Source organism: Phyllostomus hastatus, unplaced genomic scaffold, assembly GCF_019186645.2.
Source record: "Phyllostomus hastatus isolate PE091 unplaced genomic scaffold, TTU_PhHast_1.1 phas_scaffold_182, whole genome shotgun sequence".
Classification (NCBI taxonomy): domain Eukaryota; kingdom Metazoa; phylum Chordata; class Mammalia; order Chiroptera; family Phyllostomidae; genus Phyllostomus; species Phyllostomus hastatus.
In genome coordinates, this window is record NW_025334013.1 from 24,775,285 (window position 1) to 24,796,082 (window position 20,798).

The 20,798-nt window shown below is 53.7% G+C and overlaps 3 protein-coding genes across 5 annotated transcripts; 2 read left to right on the plus strand and 1 right to left on the minus strand.

The window, feature by feature from the left end:
• Window positions 1–6,651: 6,651 nt before the first annotated feature.
• MANEAL (mannosidase endo-alpha like) lies at window positions 6,652–13,261 on the plus strand. Of its 2 annotated transcripts, XM_045859284.1 has the most exons (4): window positions 6,652–7,253; window positions 8,442–8,551; window positions 9,427–9,503; window positions 11,213–13,261. In XM_045859284.1, exons 1-4 carry the CDS (start codon window positions 6,704–6,706, stop codon window positions 11,847–11,849), a joined length of 1,374 nt encoding a protein of 457 aa, XP_045715240.1. In that variant the 5' UTR covers window positions 6,652–6,703; the 3' UTR covers window positions 11,850–13,261. The 2 variants fall into 2 exon arrangements, with proteins under 2 accessions (XP_045715240.1, XP_045715241.1); XM_045859285.1 differs by lacking the exons at window positions 6,652–7,253; window positions 9,427–9,503 and having other exon boundaries at window positions 8,481–8,551.
• A 199-nt stretch (window positions 13,262–13,460) lies between these two features.
• YRDC (yrdC N6-threonylcarbamoyltransferase domain containing) lies at window positions 13,461–17,768 on the minus strand. Its single transcript, XM_045858470.1, has 5 exons — window positions 17,377–17,768; window positions 16,697–16,811; window positions 16,452–16,571; window positions 14,677–14,819; window positions 13,461–14,368 (listed from the first exon to the last, which is right to left on the minus strand). Exons 1-5 carry the CDS (start codon window positions 17,766–17,768, stop codon window positions 14,296–14,298), a joined length of 843 nt encoding a protein of 280 aa, XP_045714426.1. The 3' UTR covers window positions 13,461–14,295.
• CUNH1orf122 (chromosome unknown C1orf122 homolog) lies at window positions 17,760–19,019 on the plus strand. 2 transcript variants are annotated; one of them, XM_045858473.1, is made up of 3 exons: window positions 17,760–17,894; window positions 18,117–18,318; window positions 18,546–19,019. In XM_045858473.1, the coding sequence occupies exons 2-3, from the start codon at window positions 18,271–18,273 to the stop codon at window positions 18,639–18,641; spliced, it is 144 nt and encodes a 47-aa protein (XP_045714429.1). In that variant the 5' UTR covers window positions 17,760–17,894; window positions 18,117–18,270; the 3' UTR covers window positions 18,642–19,019. The 2 variants fall into 2 exon arrangements, with proteins under 2 accessions (XP_045714429.1, XP_045714428.1); XM_045858472.1 differs by lacking the exon at window positions 17,760–17,894 and adding an exon at window positions 17,904–18,029.
• The last annotated feature ends 1,779 nt before the right edge of the window (window positions 19,020–20,798 follow it).

The window sequence follows — 20,798 nt, forward strand, 5'->3', positions numbered from 1 at the left end:
GGAGGGGCCTGCCTTGCCAGAGGCCTCAGCCTGCCTGGGTTGCTCTTCTGGTCATTGTGACATTTGTGGGGTGGGTGGGGAGCAACAAGGCAGTGCGCTGTGGGAGGAGCACCCACTGGTGAGCAGCAGGCAAAATGGATCGGAGAGGGCCAGGGTGGACCCAAGGGTGGCGCAAGCAAACTTTGCCTGGTCCTCCAGAGACCCGGCTGAGGGTTTAGAGAAGTAACTTCACGTGGGCCTCAGTAAGATAGAGTTATCCCAGATCATCTCTAGGGGCCCTTGCAGTCCTATCTGTAATCTCTACTGCCGTGGGATTGGTGTGGTGGACAGTGGGAATAGAGGAAAAGAGAAAGGACGGTACGGTTCTGCAAGTGGTATCAATATGACTTGGTCACCATTTGGATCCTGGGAGCAAAAAAGTGCTCCGATGGTGACTGGAGTTGGAACATGGGTGCCTGAGAGGCTAGGAAAGCGGGTTGTGGAAGCGACAGTAAACCACGCCAGGGGAAATTCTAGTAGAGGCACACTTCTGTCCCCAAGAAACCGGACTTGCTGTTCCCTCTGCCTGGAACTCTCTTCCTCCAAAGGTCTGCCTGGCTCCCTTCCTCTCTGCCTGCAGGCCCCCCTGGCAGTGAGGTCTTTCCTGACCAACCTGCTGGAAATGGCACGGCCTCCGCCCTGCACTCCCTCCCCCCTGCTGAGGCTGCGCTTTACTCTGGGGCACTTAGCGCCGCCTGACCACTCTGTTTTATTCACTGATTGGCAGACGTCCTACTATGGGAACTGAGTAGAAAACAGTATTCAAAGGAGGTTTACAGCTGTGTTGGAGAGTTCAGGAAAAACAACTAATGAGAAAATAAAGGAAGCAAAAGGGAATTGTTCACCCCAGGAGAAACAAAAATTGGACAGGAAAGGAAATGTAATCATAGTTTACACTTGGCTAAACAATAAAAATGTGATGCAGTGTAATGTATCCACCGGGGATTTAACCTAAAATAATGGTACACCTGGCTGGCGTAGCTCAGTGGATTGAGTGTGGGCTGTGAACCAAAGCATCACAGGTTCTATTCCCAGCCAGGGCACATGCCTGGGTTGCAGGCCACAGCCCCCAGCAACCGCACATTGATGTTTCTCTCTCTCTCTCTCTCTCTCTCTCTCTCTCTCTCTCTCCCTTTCTCCCTCCCTTCCCTCTCTAAAAAAATAAATAAAATCTTAAAAAAATAAAATAAAATAATGGCACAGCCACATGAGGGCAATGAAAGGGGAGCACAGGGAGGCCACCTGACCATTTCAGCCACTCCGGGGCTGCCTGCCCTGGGCTGTCTCCCTGCTCCTGCCGAGGCTGCTGTTTGAACCTGCGTAACTCCCATCCCGAAGCTCCCCAAAAGCTTTTCTTCTGTGTTAGATTTTTTTTAAACCAGAACCCAAGTTTCCCCTCACCTTTTTTACTTGCCTCCTTATTGTATCCTTTGGTGGTTTCCTGAGAAAGGAGGCATAGGAGGAAAAAATTATGACCTTGTATACTTAAAAAAAATGTCTCTATTTTCTCCTTCCACCGTAAAAACTGGTTATAGAATTATAGCTTCAAAATTATTTTCTCTTAGAATTGTGGAGGCAATTCTCCCGTCTTCTGGTCTCCAGTGCCATTCTATTTCCAAATTCCTGGCATATGACTCCCCCAGACCTGCAAAAAGCTCTTTGGATTTTCTCTTTGTTTTCAAAAACCTTTTAGAAAAGATTTTATTTATTCTTAGAGAGAGGGGAAGGAAAAGAGAAAGAGAGGGAGAGAAATATCCATGTGTGGTTGCCTCTTGCATGCCCCTAGCTGGAGACCTGGCCCACAACCCAGGCAGGTGCCCTGACTGGGAATTGAACAACTGTCCTCTTGGTTTGCAGGCCCGCGCTCAATCCACTGAGCCACCCCAACCAGGCTGTCCTCACTGCCCCCACCCCTTTATATAGCACTTTGTTCTTCTTTCATGAATGTAAAATTTCTGGCATATTAGATGACAGTGTTTTGTCATTTGCTTGTTTTATTTTATTTGGCTTGCTACATCATTTCTGTTTCCTCTGTTCTAGTCACTTTTGTTCTCTCGCTTTCTTTTCTGTTTGTTTGCTTATTTTTGTCTCTGCCTTTCATGGAAGAGGCTTTCACTAAATGTCTGGGAATCACTGGCTGGTTCTTCATGTTTACAGTGAGGCACTATTGAGCTGATTGCAAGATCTGAATGACAAACAAAACAGAAACAGACTCACAGATACAAGTGGACACACTGAGGGTTGCCAGATGGGAGGGGTTGGGGGACTGGGTGAAAAAGGTGAAGGCAGGAAGAAATTACAAAATAGCCTCAGGGATGTAAAGTACAGGGGCCACTAGAACTATCAGGGAGATCACTTCATAAACTACGAGATTGTCTAACCACTATGCTCTATACCTGAAACAAATACATATATATGTACACACACACACACACACACACACACACACACACACACACACATATTTAAATACAAGGGGCAGATTTGCTGACTCATATATTTCACTCTGGATTGATCGGGCAGTGAGCTGACTTTTCAGTATGTGTGAGATTTTTCTCAAAGCTCTTTCCTTTTCCCCGGAGAAAAGCCATTCAGACTTGTGCTTGGAAGGAAGCTTCCCAGGGCCTGGGCTTCCCACCACTCTTTAAGCTTAACTGTGTTTTTCCCCTGGATTTCAACAGGGCACCTCACCCCTCCCTCTGCTGGTGCCTGGTGCCCGGAGTCAGGAGGCTCTCTTGTTCCACTTTTCCAGAGTAGATGTGCCATCTCCTGCCACAGGGTGGGGGTGTGTGTGTGGAGGGGGGGGGCTCTCTCAGCATAGTGAGAAAAAAGGGAGGCATAGGCTCCAGGCAGACAGGAGGGGCACTTCTGGCTGTTTACCCAATCCCCACATCTTCCCTTCTTTCTGATTTTATTGCCCTTCTCTGGATGGCCTGGCAAGGGATTGGCTTAAGCATGAGCACATGACACCATTCTGGCCAATGAGAAGTGATGGGAAGTCAGCTGAGAGCTTCTGGAAGAGTGTGTCTTACTCTTTAAAAGGGTTACAACACAGTCACTTCCTCGTCTGGATATTGTTTGGTGGGAATGTGATGCTTGGACGTGCTTCCATTCGTTCTCTTTTCTTTTTTGAGTTAGAGAGAGAAAGAGAGGCGGGGGAGAGAGAGAGGGAGAGAGAGAAACGGAAACGTCAATGTGCTGTCCCACTCATTTACACATTCGTGGGTTGAGTCTTTTATGTGCCCTGACCAGGATCCAGCAGCTACCCTGGCGTACTGGCGCATTGGGACCATGTTCTGACCATCTGAGCTACTGGCCAGGCCCCCATTCCTTTTCAGCCGTGAGGGCAAAGCCAACGAAACCACAGACAAGACGATCTGATGCCCCAGTGCCTTTGACCTTCTGGATTAACCATCCCGAAAACCAGCCTACCTACGGACTCCTCAGAATGTGGAGTGACAAGCCCACTCTACTGTAAGTGCTAAAATGTGGTGGGAGACCACCAGAAGCACACCATCTGAAATCTTAGTAGAAGTGCAGAATCTCAGGCCTCGCCCTTGACCTACTGAATCAGAATCTGCATTCTAACAAAATCTCCAAGGGGCTGATAGGCTCATTAGAGTTTGAGGGGCATTGCTTTAACCTATATTTAGCTATTTCCCTTCCTAGTTGCAGCTGGACACATTTTACCTGACAGAGTGACTACAGCAAACTCCTTTGAAGCCACATATCATCCCCGCCCCCCCACCTCGCCCCCAGCCACCATGGCCCACTTTGATTTCAGCAACCACTTCTGTGATAGGCAGAATTCTAAGGCTGTCCCCACCCCCAAGATTCTGTCCTCTTACTTCTTCAAACACTAATCTAGTTACTGTTGCCAAGGGACTTGGCAGATGAGGTCAAGGTTATTACTCAAGTGTCCTTAAAATAGAAAAATTCTTCCCAAGTATCCAACTGAGCCTGACGTATCACAGGAGCTCTCAAAAGTGGAAGAGGAAGACAGTGGAGATGAAGCAGCAGAGGAGGAGGTCGGAAACATTCCAAGTGTGAGAAAGACAGGACCTGAAGTTGGGCTTTGAAGGTGGAAGGGGGCCACAAGCCAAGACATCCCGGCAGCCTTCACACGTGAGAAAGACCTCTGACTCACAGCCAGTGGGCAATGAGGGCTTCAGTCTTACAGCTGCATGGAACTGAATTCGGCCAATGCTCTGGGACATGGATTCAGTCCTGAAACCTCCACAAAGGAGTCCGGTCCCGCCAACGCTTTGAATTGGGTTTTGTGAGTCTAGGCAGAGAACCAGCTGAGCCACCCTGTGCCTGCACTTTTGACGTAGAGACACTGTGAGATAACGCATTTCTGTGCTGTTTTAAGCTGCTAAGCTGGTGGCAATTTGTCATGGCAGCAGTTAGGGCGGACGGCTCTGTGCGAGCCTAGACTGACCTCTCACCAGCAGCACCCCACTGCACGTGACAATATGTCTGTCTTTGTGCTTGCCACAGCACCTTCCCTGGTGTCAGGGGAGCCTACTTGGCACAGTGGAGACCAGGAGGCCGGGGACATTAACAGCCCTGGGGAAACTGGCAAACCAGTGGGGGAGGGGCCAGTAGCGTGGCTTTAACCTTGCAGCTGCTAGTTCTGGGTGGCATTCCTGGTGGGACTACGGCCCCATTATCTGTAGCACGTTAGTTTGGCTTTTCTTTTGTGTCTCATTCTCCGTAATTCCTCACTCTTGGTCCCTAGGATTACTTCCCAACTGACCTCCCTGCTTCCAAGTTCCTTTCCCAGTCTCTGCTGGGGATTGATAGGCAACCAACCAAGTCTGCTCCATGAGCTCTTCTTGCTTAGAGTAAAAGGGTAACTTGCTGGAAGATTACTTAGTGTTTCACACTGGAACCAGGGCCCAAGGAAGACGGGGCTCAGGGGCCCCAGCACCACTAAGCTCTTCTTTGTCCCTTGCTCCTTGTCCTCCAGTGGCATCGCCTCTGCAGAGAAAGACTGAAGGTATCCTCGGCATCAGAGAGAAGGGCTGTAATCGATGGCCGTTGGGTCAGTGTCCACGATTGGTACAGTGGGAAACGGGGCACTATCTTCGGTTCATCTTGGGTCAGAATTTAGCCCTGGACTGAACAATTATGGCTGTTTTGTGACATCAGGGGAGTGGCTTTGGAATGAAGGGGGGGCGGGGCAGCCGAGCAGTGAGGAGGAAGCCCCTCTGGCTCCTAATGACATTGTTGAACCGTGGAAGCTGGGCACTCTGGCCTGCCAGCCGGCCTCCGGCATCACGGGATGATCCATTTCCACAGTGACTTCGCCAGTGTGAATCAGCTCTGCGGCTCAGAGCGCGAAGCATTCCCCTTAATTCACGGCGATTACCACGAATTCTCTCAAATTCACTTTCCTGATCTCCAGACCTACCCACATTTCCCAGTCTCCCTCCTCCTCCTCCTGGGTTTCCTACAATCAGCTACTTAAGAAATAAAAATCAGGTGCCTGCTGTTAGGCCAGCTCGGTTTTAGACACTACAGCGTGGCTGACGATACATAGTTGCTGTCACTGTGGACCAGCGAAGGAGGCAGACAATGAGCAAAACTGTTTTCTGAATGAATCGAATAATGAATAATGCAGAGCAGGAACTCAACCAGAGTTATCTTTGTCTGCAGTATACCACACCACGGCCTAGTTCAACACACGGACCTGGGAACTGAGAGGCAAACCCCGTTCTTGCAGCCCTAGAAATCTAAAAAGGGAACTACGACCCGGGCCGGCCCTCTGAAACTCCGAGTCCAGGAAGAACAGCGAACGTGTATTCGGTGCTAGTTTTGACAGGCCCTGTAAAACGTGCTTTTGGGGTAACCCTCTCATTTAGTCCTCACCGACTCTAGGAGACTGTTCAAGGACAGACGGATGGCTCTGGAGGACAACAAGCCCGAGACCAGGCAGCCCTGACAGCGAAAAGAGCTCTGGCGAGCCGGTCCTGACTCTGGGGTTTAGACCTGCTCCATGTGACCTTGTGCACGTCACAGTCCCCCTCGTCCTTCCGTGCTCTGGCCCGCGCGTGGCGTCTGACTGCACCCCGCCCCCCAGCCTCCTTCCCCAGGGGCGTGTGAGAGGGGTTCTCTGAGATCCGTAGGGAGGGTCGGTGGAGTCAGTAAAGGGTGAGCAGTGGGGAAGGAGACCCCTGGGGAGAGGGACAAGCATGGACACTCGCGTCTTCCCCACACTGTCCCCTGCTCCCACACCCTCCAGCGTCGCTGCCAAGACGGACCTTCTCTGCTCCGAGAGGAAGGCATTCCTGGCCCCCAGCGGGCGCCTCCATCCTGCCATCCCAAGCTGAAAGGCGACAAACCCGCTGGGGGCCCCTCGGCCTGACTTGGGGCCCTGCTTCTTCGGCCCAGGAACGCGCAGTTCGGCCCCTCTTCGTCTGTCCTCCGCGTCCACTCCCCCTCGGCTGGCGACCACTTGGTCTGCGCCGCCTGCAGGCTCTGTGTGCCGGGCCCGCCCGCACTGCGGGGTTGAGGCAGGAGCCGCCCACGCCGCGCCCGCCGCACGGCAGCGCCGTCTCCCTGGGACGCGCGCGGGCTCCGCGGCGCGGGAGCCGGGCGGGAGGCCATGGCGCGGCGCGCAGCGAGGTAACCTGCCGGACGCGAGGAGCGCAGGGCCGCCATGGCCCGGCGGCGGCGCCGCGCCTGCATCGCGCTGTTCCTGGTGCTGCTCTTCGCCTTCGGCACGCTCATGGGCCTGCGCACGCTCAAGGCCCCGGACGGACTCCCGGCGCTGGGCCCGGGCCTGGAGGTGGCGTCCTTTGAGCGACGCCCGGAGGGGGCCCCCGCGCCCGCCGCCCGGGCCCCGGCCGCCCCCGCCGCGCCGCCGCCGCCGCCGCCCCCGCCTCGCACGGTGGGCCCGGGCAGTCCCCCGGGACCGGCCCCCGCAGAGGCCGAGCCGGTTCCTAAACAGAGTCTGCGCGTCTACTCGGACTTGCACGCCTTCTACTATTCGTGGTATGGGAGCCCGCGGCGCGAAGGCCACTACATTCACTGGGACCACGTCATGGTGCCGCACTGGGACCCCAAGATCTCGGCCAGCTACCCCCGCGGCCGCCATAGTCCCCCGGACGACTTGGGCTCCAGCTTCTACCCAGAGCTGGGGCCCTACAGCTCCCGGGACCCCGACGTGCTGCGGGAGCACATGACCCAGCTCAAGGAAGCCGCCATCGGTGAGTCCCTCCCACCCCTGGGCGTCCCCGACCCCCGGCCTCGCCCTTCTTTTCTTCCTGCACCGCAACTCCCGCCGCTCCAGTCGCCCGGCCTCCGGCCCCACTCACCCCTCGGCCTGGCTTCTTATCCCTTCCCTGAGGCACCGCCCCTCCTTCTGGTGCTCAAACGCACCCCTCTGCCTTCTGACCCTCAACGTTTCAGGGCCCTTTCCTAGGCCGGAGCTGCTGGGAGAGCCAGTGGAAGGCAGTTGGGCCACAGCTGTCTCAGTGGGGACGGCGAGGAGAGGGAGCAGGGTCTTCATGTCTGTTGGGCGTCTAGGTTTGGGTGAGTGAAGCCTGGGTCTCCTGGCCCCGAAGGAGTCTGGGATCCAGAGGAGTAGCGCCTGGGACCGGGCAGGGCAGCAGCGCGTCCTGCTTCTGCCGGCTGCAGGAAGGAAAGGTTGCCCAGGTTGCATGATGGACGCCGCTCTGTGTGGGGTCCAGGAGCTCTCCATCAAGTCCTCTGCTTGAAAAGAGGTCCCTGGGAGACTCCTTGAGGCAGCCTGGGGTGGGAGGCTCACCTGTTTCAGATTTTGTCACTGAATTCTGCTGGATTTTACAGTGCATTTCAACTTCTCTGGAAACAATTAATGAGTGAGGGGGAAAAATCGAATTCCTGAGACACTGGGAGGAGGAGTTCACAGATAAATAACACAAAGCCTTTCCCTCGGGACTTTGCAGTCTGGAGGGGCAGGCAGCCTAGACAAATGCTGTTTCCCTCAGGAAAAATAGGATGACCTCTCGTTCAGGGCTCTTCTCAGCTCAAGGAAGCTGCCATTCTATTCTGTCCTCCATTCTGGACCTCAGGGGTGCACCTCTCTCCCGGGAGAGGACTGTAGCTTCCAGACGGGCGTGGCGTTGTCCACCTATTTCCCTTTGTCCTACTACTTGCTAATGTCAGCAAAAGCCTGGCTCCTGCCCGGACTTTTCTCAGGCTCCTTCCAGGCCTGACACGTGAAGGTTCCCCAAGCCGCTGCACTTCAGCACCGCGGGCGAGGACAGCTCCAGGGCCGGCACAGGAGCAGGGCAGGAGCCTTGCTCCGAGACTTCCTTCAGAAACCATGTTGCAGCCGGGTTCGGCTTGTGAGGAAAGAGATCCCTGTTGCGGAGAACCTGTGCGTCTCTGAAGGAGCGTGTGTTGTGTCCCAGGTGTCCTGGTCCTGTCCTGGTACCCACCTGGCATGGCTGATGACAACGGGGAGCCCTCAGATGACCTGGTGCCCGCCATTCTGGACACCGCCCATCAGTACGACATCCAGGTGAGTCTCCAAGGAGAGATCGAGCGTCCCCTGGCCCATTCGGGAGAGTCCCCACCATCCCCAGGGACAGTGCCTGCACCGAGTTCTTGGCACTAGCCCAGCCATGGCAAGTAAGTAGCAAGCGTGGTGTTAGGGGGGCGAGGTGTCTAATAAATACTTCCTACCCACTCTTATTGTCTTCAATCCTGAAAAAAAGCTGGGAAAATTAAATATAGGAGACACGGGAGACTAAAAATCAAAACTGTAGAGGTGAAGTTGGAGACCCCGACCCTGGATAGAAGGCAGGCCAGGGCCAAATGGGCCCACACGCAGCTCCAGCCTCGGCGGCCTGCCCGGGGGCAGTGCTGGGCCTCAGGGAGCAGCGTGCTCGTGTTCTCCGCAGGCAGACCCCCTTTCCAGAGGGGCGAGGGAGCTGAGCTCCCCGTGCCGTTAGCTCCCCAAATGGACCAATCACATAAGTCCTTTCCCTCTCGATAAAACGACAGACAAGCGCTGCATGCGCGTTCCTGAGCCCATCGCTGACACGGCTATCGGGCTGTAGCACGTTTGCTCATCGGCACAGCTTCCGTAAATGTCTTCCCATAGTTCCAGGCACCTAGTGCCGATCACATGGGACTGGCACATAAGGTGAAGCCTATTAGACGTCCTGTGCACCACAGTGATTCCCTGATGCCCAGCGTGGGAGGTGGGCAGACCTCCTGCCCTTCTTTCTTTGGCCCTGAGGGCAGGGGCTGCTCCTATGTCTGTTGTGCCCACCATGGCTAGGCCCTGTCCTGAACTCAGCTTCACCCCTCGGCCATGCTGGGACTGTGAGCCTTAAAGGTTGTGATCCCTGGACAGATACTCACCTGACCAGTGTCTCCTGTTTGTGGCAGGTGGCCTTTCATATCCAGCCCTACAAGGGCCGGGACGACATCACTCTGCATGACAACATCAAGTACATCGTTGACACGTAAGGCTGCTCTGGTGCATGGATTTGGGTGGGGCTCAGAATGGCAGCAGGGATAGGTTTGCAGGGGCAGGTCAAGAGACAGAGGGCAGAATGCTTGTGTCCCGAGCAGTTGTTATTATTTCTAATCCTTACCTGAGGACATTTTTTCTTTGCTTTTAGAGAGAGAGGAAGGAGGGGAGAGAGAGGGGAAAAAAATCGATTGGTTGCCTCTCATAGGCTCCCTGACCCCTGTGGGGATCAAACCCACAACCTTTTGGTGTATGGGGTGGCACTCAACCTACGGAGCCACACCGGCCAGGGGCCCCAGCAATTATTTTATAAGAAGTGCTGGGCTTAGAATCGGCAATGTGGGTTTGAATTCCGGTCCTACAGCCTCTAATCTGTAGTCAGAGGTAAGCCTCTTTACCTTTGAGTCTTGTGAGAGTTACAAGTTAATACGTGTGAAAGTGGCTTGTACAGTGCTTGCACACTCATTTGTTCACTCAAAAAATATTGAGTGCCTCTGGTGTCTAGCACTGTCCTGAGCCCTAGTTGTACGGTGATAATGGGTAGGACTAGCAAAGTTCACATTTTAGTGTATGTTGGGGATGCAGTGGAGCGCAGGAGTTACATACGGAGTCAAATAGGGACCTGTACTATGGAGAGTGATAGTAAAGAATGGAGGAGGGCATTGTGTCGGAATGGGTGGCCAAGATTGCTTTCTGAGGAGACGACATGCGAACTAACAGCTAAGTGAAGAGGTGGCCCTGCGCAGATCGGGGGCAGGCAGAAAACTCCAGGCAGAGGGCTGTGGATCCGAAGGTCACAGGACGGGACAAGCCTGACAGCAGAACAGAAAGCCCAGTGTGGCTGCAGTGCAGAGGTGGATGGGGGAGCAGCCTGGATGGAGGTGGGCAGGGCCAGACCAAGTAGGTGGGGCCTTACAGGTCTTGGTAAGGAGCAGTCAGATCTGATTTAAATGCAGAACGGAGCCCTGGCCAGTGTGCTTTAGTTGGTTGGAGAGTCCTCCTGTAAACCAAAAGGTCACAGGTTCGATCCCCAGTCAGAGCACAGGCCTAGGTTGCAGGTTCAGTCCCCGGTCAAGGTGCACACAGGAGGCAACCGATCAATGTTTCTCTCTCACATCGATGTTTCTTTCCTTTCTCTCTCCTTCCCTTCCCCGCTCTCTAAAATCAATGGGCATGTCCTCAGGTGAGAATTTAAAAAAAGAGAGAATGTGTTATAAGGAGGTAGAAGTGGAAGCTGCTGTCCAGATGAAAGATGGTGGTGGCTTGGCCTAGGGCAGGGGTTGGGGGTGAGGCTTAAATAAAGAAATGACAGGCTGGGCCCTGGCTGTTGTGGCTCAGTGGGTTGGGCATCATCGGGAAAACTGAAAGGCTGCTGGTTCTATTCCTGGTCAGGGAACATGCCTGGGTTTCCAGCCAGATCACCAGTTGGGGGCATGCAAGAGGCAACCAATTGATGTTTCTCTTCCTCTCTTCTCCTCTCTCTAAAAATAAATAAAATCTTAAAAAAAAAAAAAAAAGGAAAAAGAAGTGCCAGGCTGGGGAGAGGAGGCAGGCAAATAGGTTCTTGCTTAGAGCCATGACAGTCCAATTATGGAGACTGGCTGGATCCAAAACTGTGCTCGGGCATCAGGAAAGCTCTCGTCCACGGCTGGCCCCACAGTTGTGCTGCCGTCTCAGGCTCTTCTTCCTCCTGCTCTTCAGGTATGGCTCCCACAGCGCATTCTACCGCTATAAGAACAGCATGGGGAAGAGCCTCCCACTCTTCTACATCTACGACTCCTACCTGACAACCCCCGAGGCCTGGGCCCATCTGCTGACACCAAATGGGCCCCACTCAATCCGCAACACCCCGTATGATGGGGTCTTCATAGCGCTGCTGGTGGAGGAGGGCCACACTCATGACATCCTGGCCGCCGGGTTTGACGGCATGTACACCTACTTTGCCTCCAATGGTTTCTCCTTCGGCTCCTCCCATCAGAACTGGAAAGCCGTGAAGAGCTTTTGTGATGCCAACAACCTCATGTTCATTCCCAGTGTGGGGCCTGGCTACATCGACACCAGCATCCGGCCCTGGAATAACCACAACACACGGAACAGGGTCAATGGCAAGTACTATGAGACGGCCCTGCAGGCGGCCCTGACAGTGAGGCCCGAGATCGTCTCCATCACCTCTTTCAATGAGTGGCACGAGGGCACCCAGATCGAGAGGGCCATTCCCAAGAAGACTCCGACTCGTCTGTACTTGGACTACCTGCCTCACCAGCCCAGCCTGTACCTGGAGCTGACTCGCCGCTGGGCAGAGCACTTCATCAAAGAGAAGGAGCAGTGGCTGATGTGAGGGGCCTGACACAGGGCACCAGGTGCTGCTGTCCCAGCCACACAGGAATCCTGCTGCCACGCGGGGCTCAGCTGAGGTTACAGGCCCTTGCTGTCCCCGTCGATCAGCGGCTGGGTGCTTCTGGGTGGACCAACGAGCCTGGGCCCGTGTGGGAACAGAGCCTGTTCCTCAGGCAAGTGGTGCTGGGGCTGCTCTGCGGTGATGGGAAACCAGGGGTGTTCTGGAGAGGGAACTGTATGTAGAAGCTGGCAGAAGATTGGACTTAGCCCAGGGAAGCTTCACATCCCCAGTCAGAGCACTTTAAAATGATCCCTTCGGCTTCAACCTCGGCAGGTGGGTGCGGTGTGGTGTGGTGGCTTCGCCAGCCCACTGCTGTCAGAAGGGCGTCAGGGTTCTGTGCTAGCATGCACCCTCCCCTTCCTGCCGGCCTTCTTCTCTTCAGGCCTCCTCCCAACATCACCTATTTTCTCCAAGTTAGGGGACCATATCTGAGACTTTCTAGAAGGGAAATGCTAGGTTTAAGCTCTTCCCAGTAGGTTCCTGGACCCCATTTTCAGGAAATAATCCAGAGCATCCACACATTCATCAGACTGAGCACGTTACTGCGTGCTGAGCAGATACCAGGAGCCATTCCCGTCTCCGGCTGCCTCCGGGACCCGGCTTCCCTCATCTGGTACGGCCTCGTGGCCAGTGCTGAAGCACAGCCACGGGGTCTCCTTTTCGCAGTTTTCCCCCAGCTGGGAGTTGTTTCTTCCAAGAAAATACCTCTGTGCTCAAGCTGTTTTCCCAGATGAACATTCAGCTCCAGGGAGAGGTCTGGGACATGCCCCTCCCTTCAGCTGCCTAAGCTGAACGCGGCCCATTCACTAGAGCCATGTTCAGTGCGACTGTGATTTGTACTAATTAAATGTCGTATTCTCAAGCAAGCACTCTTCTTGCTCTCTCCACAAACCCTGACCCCTACTCAGATTCTGACAGACACACACGTGGGATGGCTGGTGTTCGCATAATGAGGAGGGTGCTTAAGAAATTCCAAGATCTCTAGAAGGAGTATTTAACAAACCATTGCTTCTTTCCAATAAACTAATATGCTAATTGCAGAGACACTCAAAAACAGGCCCTACACTCTGGGATACCTTCTTGGCAAGATTCTTAGGATCTACTTGAAAAAATGCCTATTGGAAACCACTATATTGAGTTTATGGGCTCAAGACTGAAGCCCATAAATTCTGGGAACTGGGGTCCCAGGGAGAGGGGAGGCGGTGAGCCTACGGGGTACCACAGGGACTCCCAGCTGCATCAAGGTGGCCCACACTAAACCTGGCTAAGGGCGGGGTAGGCCTGCTCACCTTGCTTGTGACGCAGCTGCGGAAACCAAGGTGAGCAGGGACGGGTGAAAACGGGTGGATGGTGAGCCGCAGTCATTTACCGAAGGAGGAGCACTGAGGCCTCATTTCGCAAATAGTTTGAAAAATACTAAAAGTATGACAATGCTGAAGGCAACCTGACTCCGTTCTTTTGAAGGCTTATCTGTGTCAAGGGCCATAGGAATGTTCATACACTTTGACCTACTAATCCTACCCCAAGGAAATAATTCAAAGAAAAACAAGCCATTTTCAAAGATGTTTAATAGCAGCATTATTTTCTATTAAAGAAAAACAAAGTTCTAATGCCCAACAATACTTATGTTTCATGCTTGGGATACATATAAATACAGATGAAGGCTGTATTCACATGTAGACACTAGACTTAAATAAAGGTATTACAGGTATAATTCATTACCATTTATTTCACGTCCAAAAGAGAGAGTAGAGATTTTCCAATACTCTTCAATCTGGATACCCCCGCCCCAATCTCACTCCCTGCCCACTGAGCTGACGTCCGGTCACCAGACCGCAAGGACGACCCTCGCCAGGCAAGCAGAGCCGCCGCACCGCCAGCTCCTGGCTCAGAGGAAACCACGTTTGGCCCGCGGCCCTGCAGCCTTTACCTTAACCTGGTTCTCGCTTCAGGAGCACGCACACTCGTGTCTTTGGTCATTTGAGACTTAAACAGCACCAACAGCTCTAGCTCATTTGGACCTTAAGTGCCACCACCTCTCACTGAATTCCAAATGTTATTTAAGTTGTACTTCAAAAATTTTTAAAAAGAGAAAAGAAACTTATCAGAATAAGAGCATCCTAGGAATGTTCTTAAAGTCTCTAATCAGCTTTTGGCTGATATGTGAGATTGCAGATAATAAATATAGCCCCCTCCCCTGGGTGTGAGGCTACACCAGCAGCTTCTGGGGCCCGGTCTACAAAGTTCAGAAAGACAAACTGCCTTAAAAGCGTCAGACTGGCGACACTAGCCTCAGTGGCCTCTGCAAATAAGGCCATGCCAGCCACCAGCAGACAGACACATGGTGTCCAGCATCAGTCCCCGGGCCCTCCTGCCCCCCTGAGTTTCACACGCAGGATCCGTGCGAGGGGAGCAGCCCGTACTTCTGCTGGAGGACAGCCGTGGTGCTTTCCAGGGCACTGAGGAGGAAATGGAGGACAGTTAAAGAGTCCAACTTCTCAAGCCCACCAGAGTCTGGTGATCAGGGACCTCAAACTCTGGTGTTACCATATTCTGATCATCAAACCCTCGATGAATCCTTTTGAATCCTGAAAAAGCCAGCAAACGCCAGCGAACACCAGCAAACTTAGTCTCACTCCACCCACCACTTCCCCAAACCTCCCCACCGCCAGGGCAAGAGAGTGTGCCCACCTTTGTCTGGTCAAGGCCTCGTCTGCATCTTCCAGCCTCCCTCACATTCCACCCCCAAGCCACAGGAGAGACTCACCAGCCTGGACGAATGATGCCGAACTTTCCAGGCACAGACAAGTCAACCACAGTTGAGCCCAGGCGACACTCAGGGCTCTGGCCATCCCCAATTGGTCCCCCGTCAATTACCAGGGACAACTGAGGCCACAGGTCCTGGAACTCCTAAGGAGGGAGAGAGGAAGACTATGGACACTGCCCTGGCCTCCGCAATGACTGCATACTGCAGGGAGGATTCGTAAGTCAGACAAAGGCTACACAGTCCAAAGACAGTGGGCACCTTCCTCCCAGCAGGGGAAGGAACCTCTTAGCAAGGTCAGCCATGCTAAGGACACAGCATTAACCTAGGACACGACTTCCTATGATGTTTGAAGCCCCTCCCAACCCCAATTAGTACCCCAAGTAGCACTAATCTAGAGCTTGAAGAGTATCTTTTTTTATTTACTTATTTTTAGAGAGGGGGGAAAGGAGGGAGAAAGAGGGAGAGAAACATCAATGTGTGGCTGCCTCTCTCGCACCCCCTACTAGGGACCTGGCCTGCAAGCCAGGCATGTGCCCTGACTGGGAACTGAACCAGTGACCCTTTGGTTAGCAGGCTGGCACTCAGTCCACTGAGCCACACCCGCCACATTGAGGAATATCTTGCTGTGCCTACAGGAAATTCCACACATTGTTTCTGGTGTGCAGATATAAGTACAATGACTGGAATCCCAGGCAGGGGCCCAAACATGTGGGCTCCAGCATGGACCTTCCAAATCTCCGTGTGACCGCATTGTTACTTTAGGCTGTAAAGTAAGAGAGCTGTACTAGGTGGTCCCTAAGGGCCCTCCTGGCTCTAGCACTCTGACCCTGGGATCTCAGTGGAACTCTGGGTCGTGGTACAGAGAGGAAAACAGGGTGTACTCCCCAAGTGCATGCCACCAACAACACTCAGTCCTTGGGCTGTGGGAAGGGTGCTCCCTTCTGGGCCAGACAGAGCACTGCCCACCCCTCACCCAGCCCCAACTCCTGATGAAGACACTGCAGTGCCAGTCAGGCCTGGGAGTCTGGGATGGGGGATGGTGACTACCAGTCGGGTAAGTCAACTGCATGCTGAAAAGGTAGGAATATCTCCCGTCACCCCCTCCTCCACTGCCTTGAGTATGGCCACCAGGACCAAGTAAAAGCCTACGGTCTGAGAATACGAAGGGATGCTAAGCTTTCACTTTCCAAGACTCCTGAACCCACTCCCTACGTCTGGGCATGGAAAACCTCATCACTTTACTATGCTCTACATTCAAGTTCAGTAAGAAGAAAACAGTGTGATAGGTTTAATTTGTGTCCTTACTTGTTCTAAGCTCTGCAGCTAAGATGGGATTAAGGACGATCCTTTCTCTGACCTGGCTTATGGCAGAGGTAAGAAAACAGGGTCAGGAGTCTCTGGGACAAGTGATTTCACTTTTCAGAGCCTTAACTTTCTTTATGGCACTGTGGTAAAGACTATTGTCTAACTGTCTTCTCCAACAACTGCTACCCCCACAAAAAGGAGGAAATTGATTATACTTATAATATTTCTTTTTTCAAAAGATAAGAAAAAACCACCAATCTTCACCCTCACTTCTTGAACTTTGTAATGAAACCTTTCCAAAGTTCTTGGATTCCCCCCACTCCACCCCCTGCCAAATGGGCAGACTGCTCACCACTAGACTCTTCTGCCTGGCAATTCCAGCAAACCTCAACCCCGCTGGCTCAGAGAAAACTGTGGTGGGCCTGGTGACACTTCTGGTGGGGGGACGGACGGGACTGGATAACTCTCACCTCGACATTCAGAGAACTGGCTTGGGAGCTGAGGTTAGCGCTGGTGAGAGCAAGTGGTCCCCCAAACATCTGGGCCAAGTCCTGCATGAACGCATGGTCGGGAATCCGGATGCCTACAAGCTATGAAACAAGGTGAAAGGGGAGGATGAGAAAGATAGAAGGGGCGGAGCAATGGGTCCAGCCTGGATCGCTATGAAAGCCATTTAAATGGCAGGAGTCTGGGGACGAAGACAAATCTGACTCACAGGAGTGAAGGGGTTCAAGTCCTTATTGAGCCCTTCTGAGCGTTCCATCACCAGGGTCACTGGTCCTGGCAATAGGTCTTTCAGGAGCCCCTCGGGTACTCTCACATGACAGTACCTGGGAAACAAAGCGGGCACAAATTTATCCAAGAACGAAGGGCCACTGCTGGTCCTAGGCCGACTTTAGGCAGATCTAGAAAAGGGGACCTTAGGGACTACAATGGAAACCATCTGTCTTCCCTCCTCTCCTAAGAGCTTGAGCAGGTTGGGCCAGAGAAGCCCCAGGCTTGGAGCCCACATGCCTCCGGTCTCTGAGGCTACAAACAACTGCACCGCTACCACGCTCCAGGTTTTATTTTCTTCAAAGCCTTCCCTACTAACCTAGACTGCTGTGTTTCCTTTACTTTCTGACCAGGGAGTGCGGCCGACCCCCCGACCCCCTACCATTAATCACAAAAACGTCAGGAGAATAGGGCCCTTGCCTGCCTTGTTCATCGCTGCGTCCCTGCATCTCGGTCAGGGCCTAGCAGACGTTAAGTGCTCAAGACACGTTTCCAGTTCCGGATTCCTGGGTGAGCCTGGACAAGCCCCTCCCGCTCTCTGCGCCTCAGTCTCCCAAGCCTGTCACCGGAAGCCCCTCCCGCGGTGCCGCCCCCAGCGGGGCCGGGTCGGGGAGGCCTTACCTGTAGACGTCGGCCACGCGGCCCAGGCACACGGCCAGCGGCTTGGCCTCGCTGCGGCCCTTGAGGCGGTACACAGCGCCCAGTGCTGCGGAGCAACTCGCCGAGCAGGCCAGGCCGTACAGCGTATCGGTGGGGACGGCCACCACGGCGCCGGCGCGCAGCTCGGCCACGGCCGCCCGCAGCGCCTCGGTCCAACCGGCGCGCTCCGGGCTTGCGGCCCGCACGGCCCCGCTCCCCGGGAGCCGCAATAGCCGGGCCCCCGGCACCGCCCGAGCGGGACTCGGAGGGCGGAGAAGGCGGCCGCTCCGAACGGAGCCCGCCGGCCCCTCGCTCAACCCCACGCTGGCAGCCACCGCGGCCCTCAGCCCCTTGCACGGACGCGCCGGAGACATCCGCCCAGGCCCGCTTCCTGGAGGAAGTGACGTACCCAGTCAGCTTCCGGTCCGGGAGGCTCGGCCCCACCTCCACGCCGGGCAGCTTAAAGGGACCACGACCCCCAGGAGGATTGAAGGAGACCGGTGGGGACGGGGCGGGGCGCGGCTTTGCGGAATCTTAGCGCGGCGCTGGGGAGGGGGGGGCGGCTGAAAGGGGGGCGGTGGTCTGGCCGCGCAGGCGGAGATGGAATGGGGCCCCGGCTCAGACTGGTCACGGGGGTGAGAGGGGGCCCGTCGGGGCGGGGGGGAATGGGCTCGGACCCCGCGCCAGCGCTGGCCCTGACTGTCTCGCTCTCTCCTGGGCAGGGAGGCTGCCGGCGTGGACCGTGGGAAGGCGGGGCTGGGGCTCGGCGGGAGGCCACCCGCGCAGCCGCCCCGGGATGAGCGCGCCCAGCAGCTGCTGGACGCGGTGGAGCAGCGACAGCGGCAGCTCCTGGACACCATCGCCGCCTGCGAGGAGATGCTGCGGCAGCTGGGCCGTCGGCGCCCGGAGCCGGCTGGTGGCGGGGTCAGTGCCCACCCCTGGCTGGGCCTGGGAGGTGGGGACTTTGCTAAGCCCCTTGCTGCCCCTAATGGGTGAAAGTGGCTCCCACCGCTTCACTTCCCACCTTTTACCTGGGTGAGAGGCTCTGAAAAAGTTCAGTGCTGTCCATATGCCAAGTGGCCATATCCTTGTGGGGCCTAATCCAAGGCCTTTCCTCCCAGTCTCACTCTTTTCCTTTCTGTTCCAACCAGAACGTCTCAGCCAAACCCGGAGCGCCCTCCCAGCCAGCTGTCTCCACCAGAGGCAGCTTTCCAAAGGATGCTGGTGATGGAGCTGCGGAGCCCTGACCGTCCCCGAGCCGGTGGCCCTGAGTTCTCTCCCTCTTCGGGGCTGGTGGCTGGACTCTGAACAACTGCCTTCAATAAAGGAGCCAGTCCTCACTGGCAGTGGCTGGAACTTGGCCCTCAGCCTGGGGTGGCAGCTCTGCTAGCAGCTGGGTTCACTCCCACTTCATCCTGGCTGAAGGCAGTGCTGAGCTTTGAAATGTAGCCAAGGAATACCCAGTCTGAGTACCCGGATTTGGGCAGCCCAGCAGTGCTCTCCAGAGCGGTGGGGCCTGCTTTGGGGGATCCAGGTGGTGTTACGTGTCCATTTCATGCTTTGGGGGCTCCTACCCCCACAAAACACTTTCAGCAGAGCCTTGATTAAAGGAAACCTGCAGACTATCCTGGTGACGGACCTTTCCTTTCTGTCCCCTCTGTAAGACTCTGATGGCTGGGGAGGAGGGAAGGGGATGATCACTGTCAACCGGGGGAAGGGTTGGGAAGAAATACCACGGATAACTACCAGATTTAAATAAGCATTTAATTAGGATTTCATTAGTATTTAATATTGCTTTTTAAATTCCAAAAAGTTAAATTTTCACTTCTTAGCAGATATTTTAAAGTACAATATTAAGTTCATACAAAATGAGCAATTAAGCAAACACCATTATTTCACATTCTTCAAAAATACAAATTCATATTTACTCTTTTGGGTTTGGAGTTTTCTTCCTTTGGAAGTACTGAACCTGTAACGTTTTCATATCGCTCAGTGGAAGTCCGTTGTTCCCATGTTTCACACTTTAAATGAATTTGATAGGCTTTGCGTAATCCAAATAAAACTGGGACTGAAAGAACTGTCACCAAGACCTCCGGCCAATGACTAGTGTGTGTCAAAAAAAAGGAGGCTCGCGTGGGTCTTGCCTTTCCTGGCCAGAAGATCTGAGTCAGAGATTCAGTACATCGTGTTTCCAGCCGCCTTCCCCAAACAGGTACTAGGAGTTCACAGGGAAAGGAAACAGCTGCCTTAAACTCTGACCCTCACCCCCACATTCACCAAAAGACAACAAATGACTAGACTGTGGGGTCAAACATCACCCTAGGGGAGGCCTGAGGACACAGGGGAGAGGGCAAGAGAGGCCTCTGACTTGGCACCACTACGAGGATAACAAGGATATTGCAAAAAACACCCCTGGGTTTTGGTGAAAAAAGGTTTTATGAAAAACTTTCCCATAAGAAAAAGTAGAAACTGCACTGAGCTGAGAAAGTGACACTACGTTATCACCCAATTTTTGGCCCAACAGGCACACCACCAAAAGGGCAGTGTGTGGTTTTAAACTTTGCATCCAGTAAAAAAGCTTGTACTATGTACACATTGACATAAAGATCCAGTTTAATTTGCATTTTTCAGTGCAGACTGAGAAGCTCTCCCCTGAACAGGAGTAACAGTGAGAAATGCCCAAACAGTGGTCATCAGCTTCCCCAAAGGGTGTGGGGAGAAACAAGGGACCCTTTTCCCTCTCCCCCAGAACTATCAAAGAGGAAACAGGCTAAGCTGATTACCAATCAGAAATATGCATAATTTAGTTTTGTTGCCTCTTCCCTCCCCAATATTGAGGAATGAACAATTCCGATCTATGTCACAGCAGAATCATGTGCATATTGGATCTCTGAAAATCTTTCTGCTTTGGCCGAAGTGTATTTTAAAACTTCTCTACTGTAGCCTGAGAATGAAGATAAAATGCAGTGGGAGGGGAACAAGAGAGGAGTGAGGGGAAAAGAAGAAGGCTGGTAAAGCAAATTATTAACAGCTTTGTTTATTGGATTTAATGAAGGCTGGAGGCCTATTTGTTTAAAGAGCCAACAGGGGGCAGTGCAGGAGCAGTATGGAAATGGCTCCTGTCCATGCCCCACTGCTAACACCTCCCTGCACATATTTCTGATTGGTGTCGTAGGAACATTGTGAAGTCTTTGTAGCAATACTGTTGCAGTTTCACAAATCAATGGTTTCTGTGGCTCTGGAGAAGTCTTTAAGATTAAGGACAATGGATGTGATTACAAATACAAAAGTCTAGAAGGTGCCAGGTTTCTACATAGGAACGGTCTGTTCCTTCCTTTCAGGCATCATTCTGTAATGGTGAAGGGGGGAAAGACAAGGAAGGGTGCAAGAAGTGGTGAGACAGG